A 7,330-nucleotide genomic window follows, 5' to 3' on the forward strand; every position below is an offset into this window, starting at 1 on the left:
CACAGATTGAGAGAGGGGAAGTAGTCATTACAATTTATATGTGGACAAATTCTGCAACCTGCTTTTTAAGATGTACTATCTGCCTCCATATTTAGGAAGCCACAAAATATCATACACTCGGGTTTTTTAAAAAATAGAGTTGCTTCTTATGGATGGAAATGAAATGCATTTAAAAGAAGCAAAATGAACATTGAGAGATGTGGGAATAGAGTATCTGGTTTTTTTTTGTTTGTTTGTTTGTTTTGTTTTTGGTGAGGGAGTCTCACTCCTCTTCCCCAGGCTGGAATGCAATAGTGCAATCTCGGCTCACTGCAACCTCTGCCTTCCAGGTTCAAGTGATTTTCCTGCCTCAGCCTCCCGAGTACCTGGGGTTACATGCACCCGCCACCATACACAGCTAATTTTTGTGTTTTTAGTAGACATGGGATTTCACCATGTTGGCTAGTTTGGTCTTGAACTCCTGACCTCAGGTGATCCGCCCACCTCAGGCTCCCAAAGTGCTGGGATTACAGGCGTGAGCCACTGCACCCAGCCAGTATATGCTTATTTTTTAAACCACAACTGTTTGGCATTTGGAGAGAAAAGTTTTACTTATTTGTATTTTGTTTTGATGGTTTTCTGGGAGGACAGAGAACGGGCAAAGAGCCGCCACTCCTACTGAAAAATTAAGGAGGCAGCTTTGTACAACAGGTTCATTTGCTGTGGCAACCCTTAGTGGAAAAACTATGCAGTTAACCCAGTGTTAAATCAAAGGTGTTGCTAAATAATATTTTCCCATTAATTTCAATATTTATAATTGTTAAAAATCAAGAAAAAAATTTAGGGAATTAAAGTTCACAGCATATTGAGTGGATTCATCATTCATTATTTACTGAGCACAAATTATAGGCTAGGCATTGTGTCAATACAAATTCAAACACGTCACCCAACACAAATCCACTAATAACTATGTCAAACAAATCATAAAAATAGCATATCTAAGTATTAACATTCCAAGCAATGAAAACAGGTCATATTAGTGGAGCCAAGGACATGACCTCTATGAATAAGCCTCATGATCAATTACAAACTGGACAGAAATTTGATCTTTAAAATAATTATTTATATATTTTCCTTTCAAAGAAAAGTAAACAAGGCAACTTTTATTCTAACGTCACAATAAAAGATAGGTTATTCTTCACCATTTATTTTGCCCCTTATGGAAAACAGTTTCATACCTGTTCTTCCAATAATTCCTGCCATAATATATTGATTTCTTGTAACCTACTCCAGCGTTCTTCAGTCCAGCGGCATACTGCTGTCCAGCGCTCACCAAGTTTCTAGGACAAGAAGAAACCATCCTTGGTCAACACAGCTTTAAGAGAGGGTTATCACAATCCTTGAAGAAATGCACGATTTCCATTGTTCTTTTTTTTTTTTTTTTTGTATACAGGATATATATTTATTAACAGTGAAAAAGCATTTGCCCAAAGTGAATGTTATAAAATACAAAGAGTACCTCCACAGTCTGGCCAGATCACTAGTTTAGGCATTATCTCAATCTGCATAACGGTTTCTCTCACTCATTTTGACTTTTTCGCCCTCTATCTCTAACCAAAATTTTTAACTTCAAAATTAGAATAGAAATATTTAATGCCTAATCCTTCAGCAATAGTTACTAGAGAAAACAGATTAAATAAATATATCTGCTCTCAAACCCTATGTATTTTAAAACTAAATTATCTACTGAAATAGAAAAAACAGTCAACTTAGATAATAGCAGCTATAACACAAGTCAAATAAGCAATTTTGATAAGGTTTTTAAGTACTATAGTAATAACGAAGATATAAATACAATTTCTAGTTTACCTTTAAGATGCATGCAGAGAGAGAGACAGCCACAATATGTAAGGCTTGGCTTGAGTACCGTAACAAAGTTTTTAGCCTTTCTGCTTAACTCTAGAAAATACAGAATTTGACTATTCCAATTTACCTGAAGTTAGACCACTTGGTAAGAATTCCTAATTCTCAATTGGTAATTTTCTGAATAGGTTTTATTCAAGTTGATATACTGTCTTCCATAATATAAGTAGCAGTACAGTAAATATCCTTGTAGGGAAATCCTCATTTAATACTCCTTGATTGGACTTTATACACTTTAACTTTTTAAAGTGGTGATAAATAGAACAAAATTTATATAATAGTAAGAATCTATATGCCTTCAGATAAACTTGCCTTTTGAGATGGTAATTTAAGACCAAAGCATAGTAGCTGCTTTTTTGTGAAGTGAGGGAGAAGCAGATTTCCACATAAAGTACTGAAAATTTCTATGACTTTAAGTAAATCAGCTTTTGAAAGATGATTTACTTTTTATCCCAAATTGCCCATATACCCAGTAAGGCTTTAAAAAGCCAGTTAACAATGAGTAAGTCAACCTTACAGATTCTTCCTTAAATATGAATTTGTTCCAATAAGTATTTTAACTTTGTTAACAACTGAAATACCCCATAAAAAAAGAACTGGTTGAGTATTCCTTTAAAACTGTTACTTGCTGTATACCTCAGTATAAAGTCCAATCAAGGAGTATTAAATGAGGATTTCCCTACAAGGATATTTATTGTACTCCATTGTTCTTTATTATAGCATAGCAACTTACAAAAAGTGCTTTTATAAAAGTTGCTTTAAAAAAGCACAGACTAGGCCTATAAATGTATGAATTAGAAAAACTAATTTCCATAGAATTGAACAAATGATTTCACATAGCTAGAAAGTAGCACAACTAGAACTCTGTCCTCTGTAGCTTTGACTCCATACCTGCTCTTTCTGTTTCATTGTGGTTTTTATATGAGAATAGGACATTTTTACATATAATTTCAAAATAAATCAAACCTATCTACTTTTTGTGCTTCAAATTTTTCAAATTTTGTTCTAAAAAACCAGCATGTCTGTTATACTTCTTAACTCTCTTTTACATGCTAAGAAAATTTTCATCTGTAGTACCAACATTATGAAAAATAGTTAACTTATAAAAATTGTTTCAAGTAAGAGAATTTTTATAAGACAATTTAAAAAAATGATTTGTTCTGTTTACATTATGTGATCCATAAAAAATTCCCCATAAGTTAACACAAACTAGCAACAGACTCTCACCAGTATTAGCAATACTAGACAGATAAATTTGATTAATTATAAAAAAATCACTCCATGATTATTTCCCCAAAATCATTTTATTACAATTCTATAAATAATGATTAACAAATGTTAAAATTTATTTTTGTACTATATACATGTGAACAATAATTATTTAATTCATATTATACTATTTTGATAGTTAATATGAGAATAAGCTTTTCATAGTGCAAAGGGTAGAAAACTTAGAGCCAGAAGTTAGATTTCCAGTCTCAGCATGATAACTCATTGTGTATTTAAATCTCAAGAGCATTTCTTAACCTCACCGAATCTCAGATTCTTCACTGCTAAGCATTCAAGGCATGAATACTTAGCTCTTAGGTTATTATAATAACTAACTACTGCATAGAAGTCTTAGAACCACCGGCCGACTTTAAATATTACAAATGCAAAAGGACCTCATGTGATAAAATTATGATTTGTATTGCCTCATTTAATGAGACACCTTATTTAAATAAAATGGCAATGTCTTACAAGGTAATCCAAGTATTGTTCAAATGAAATACCAATAAATTTATTTGTTAAAGACTTGTAAAGATCCGCTATTGCCTTTGTGCAAAAATAAGCAAGTTGTTGGAGTTTCAGAAACTGTTATTGAAATTCACACATTAATCTACCAAAAACACTGGGATATTGAATCCTACTGGCTGAAATTCTCAAACTTCAGTATGCACATAATTTTTTCTTACATTGAAAATTCACTGCACTCCTCCCTCACCTGGATTTAGGTTCTGGGTAGAGCCTAGGAATCTACACTCTAACAAATTCCTCAAGTGCTTCCAAGAGGAAGTCAGTGGATCACTTAATAAGATCAGTTCTGTGTGATATGATTTACCTGTGTATCCTTCTAAATCGCATCTTGCATTATAACTCCTACAATTCCCACATTGTATGGAAAGAACTTGGTGGAGGTAATTGAAGCACGGGGGCAGGTCTTTCCCATGTTGTTCTCATGATAGTGAATAAGTCTCAAGAGATCTGATGGTTTCGAAAAAGGGAATTTCCCTGCACAAGCTCTCTCTGTCTGCTGCCACCATCTAAGATGTGACTTGCTCCTCCTTCCCTTCTGCCATGACTGTAAGGCCTACCCAGCCAGGTGGAACTGTAAGTCCATTACACCTCCTTTCTTCCCAGTCTCAGGTATGTCTTTATCAGCAGTGTGAAAATCAACTAGCACAGTAAATTGGTACCAGTAGAGTGGCGTGCTGCTGAAAGATACCTGAAAATGTGGAAATGACTTTGGAACTGCGTAACAGGCAGAGGGTGGAACAGTTTGGAGGGCTCAGAAGAAGACAGAAAAATGTGGGAAAGTTTGGAACTTCCTAGAGACTTATTGAATGGTTTCGTGGGCTGGAACCAAGGTCCCCATGCTTTGTGCAGTCTAGGGACTTAGTGCCCTGTGTCCCAGCTCCTGCAGCCATGACTAAAAGGGGCCAAGGTACAGCTCAGGCCACGGCTTCAGAGGGTGTAAGGCCCAAGCCTTGGCAGGTTCCATGTGGTGTTGAGCCTGCAGGTACACAGAAGTCAAGAATTGAGGTCTGAGAACATCCACCTAGATCTCAGAGGACACATGGAAATGCCTGGATGTCCAAGCAGAAGTTTGGTGCAAGGGTGGGGCTTTCATGGAGAACCTCTGCTATGGCAGTGCAGAAGGGAAATGTGGCCCACACAGAGACCCTACTGGGGCACTGCCTAGTGGAGCTGTGAGAAGAAAGCCATCATTCTCCAGACTCCAGAATGGTAGATTCACTGACAGCTTGAACCATGCACCTAGAAAAGCCACAGACACTCAACATCAGCCCATGAAAGCAGGCAGGAGGGGGTCTATTCCCTACAAAGCCACAGGGGCAGAGCTGCCCAAGACCATGGGAACCCAACTCTTGCATAGGTATGACCTGGTTGTGAAACATGAAGTCAAAGAAGATCATTTTGGAGCTTTAAGATTTGACTCTGCCCCACCAGATTTTGTACTTGAATGGGGACTGTAGCTCCTTTGTTTGGGCCAATTTCTCCCATTTGGAATGGCTGTGTTTACCTAATGCTTGCATCCCCATTGTAACTAACTCGCTTTCGATTTTACAGGCTCATAGGCAGAAGGGCCTTGCCTTGTCTCAGATAAGACTTTAGACTGTGAACTTTTGAGTTAATGCTGAAATGAGTTAAGACTTTGGGGAAGCTACTGGGAAAGCATGATTGGTTTTAAAATGTGAGGACATGAGATTTGGGAGGGGTCAGGGGCAGAATGATATGGTTTGCTTGTGACTCCAAGCCTCATCTTGAATTGTGACTCCCACAATTCCCAAGTTTCATGACAGAAACCTGGTGGGAGGTAATTGAATCATGGGGTTTCTTTCCCAAGATGTTCTTCTGATAGTAAATAAATTTCACAAGATCTGATGGCTTTAAAAAACAGAGTTTCCCTGCATGAGCTCTCTCTTTTGGCCTGCCACCATCCATGTAAGATGTGACTTGCTCCTCCTTCCTTCTGCTATCATTGTGAGACCTCCTCAGTCACGTGGAACTGGTAAGTCCATTAAACTCCTTTTTCTTCCCAATATCAGGTACGTCTTTACTGGCAGAGTGAAAACAGACTAGTATCCTGTGCTTCCAAATCTTGTCATTATGCACAAGGAAGCTGGGGACTGCAACCAACCCCACCCATTCACCCCAAGAGCTGAAGTAAAGGAATCAATACCTGGGTACTCCTGTAAACCACACACTGTAAAATCCTAACTGGGCAATATAACCAAAGGTGGGTTTTTCTACCCTTCTGGATAAAGAATGAAAAAGGGCATGAAGGATAGAGGCAATATGTAATTGGGTCTCAGACAACAGGTCCCTCAGGATTATCCAACTTTATAGGGCCCTTACCTGTAACTGGTCTTCTAGAATAGCTGTAGCACTCTCACCACTGTTTTCATCAACAATGACCACCATGTGAGTTAGTGAATTTACTTTCACCTGTTCGGCCTCAAGATCACTTTGCAAACTCTAGAGAAAAAATTAAGATAAACCATTATTTCTACTCTTTCACATTTACCTATTTAAAATGCACTCAGATGTCAATAGTAATTAAGGACACTTAATGAGGCATCATATTTAAATTTCCAATCATTACCCTAAGTGTTCTACTAATGAAACTAATCCTATTATACATCTTTACATTTCATTATCAGCAAAGGTAGTTTGAGGATGCAATGCCATAACAGACTGCAAATGGCAATATCATCACTTTTATTCAAGTTCTGGCCTTCCCCAGAATTTAGAGCATAAAAGAGTTGGGTGTCCATATTAGGAATTAAGACAGAAGTGTAGAAGTGGTAAAGCAAACAAGTCCAGAGCTTAAATATACAAAGTCAGAGATCATTTTATCTAGTGTAGGATGGTACAAAGAGATAAGAAGAATACTACATGATACTCAAGAGTTACTCCGATCAGCTACAAGAGAAAACAGTTAAGGAAGTATAGACACCTTCAACTCTCTCACCTTTTCCATGAGAAGAGCATAGTCATTGGATACACGTGTATAGAAAATTGATAGGCCAGGCATGGTGGCCCACACCTGTAATCCCAGCAGTTTGGGAAGCCAAGGCAGGTAGATCACTTGTGGTCAGGAGTTCAAGACCAGTCTGGCCAACCTGGTACAAACCCAGTGCTACTAAAAATACAAAATTTAGCCAGGCATGGTGGCACATGCCTGTAGTCTTAGCTACTTGGGAGGTTGAGGTGGCAGAATTGCTTGAACCCAGGAGGTGGAGGTTGCAATGAGCCAAGATCATGCCATTATATTCCAGCCTGGGTGACAGAGCAAGACTCTGTCTCAAAAAAAAAAAGGAAAAGAAAAGAAAATTTATTTAAACACTATCAGTGATGTTCTCAAATGCTTCTCAGAGTTGTGTTTAATGGGTCCCTCAAGTTTTACTTATCAGTTATTCATGTTTCACTGATCAATAAAATTCTTAAATTTACAGAGAGCATATTTTATTCTACCTTTCCTTATCTTGACTATGAAAAGTTTGTCTCCTAAACTTGTGACTGAATTAAATTGCCCACCAAATTTTGGTTCCCCATTTAATGCCTGCTGCTTTCCTGGATTAGAGACGAAGAAACAGCTCTCCTTACAGGACTGGGTGCAGACACCTCTCAGAATGTGCTCTTCACC

General features: G+C 37.6%; 1 protein-coding gene across 12 annotated transcripts in view; it reads right to left on the reverse strand.

The window, feature by feature from the left end:
- Nucleotides 1-7,330, reverse strand: part of UTRN (utrophin) — a 589,012-nt gene that overhangs the window by 420,074 nt on the left and 161,608 nt on the right. For all 12 annotated transcript variants that reach the window (XM_074397323.1, XM_074397322.1, XM_074397326.1 and 9 more), the window contains 2 exons: nucleotides 6,040-6,159; nucleotides 1,218-1,319 (listed from right to left, as the gene is read on the reverse strand). In XM_074397323.1, the coding sequence (XP_074253424.1) occupies nucleotides 1,218-1,319; nucleotides 6,040-6,159 (222 nt within the window). The remainder of the gene's footprint in view (nucleotides 1-1,217; nucleotides 1,320-6,039; nucleotides 6,160-7,330) is intronic.

Source organism: Saimiri boliviensis, chromosome 4, assembly GCF_048565385.1.
Source record: "Saimiri boliviensis isolate mSaiBol1 chromosome 4, mSaiBol1.pri, whole genome shotgun sequence".
In the NCBI taxonomy this organism is placed as follows: Eukaryota; Metazoa; Chordata; class Mammalia; order Primates; family Cebidae; genus Saimiri; species Saimiri boliviensis.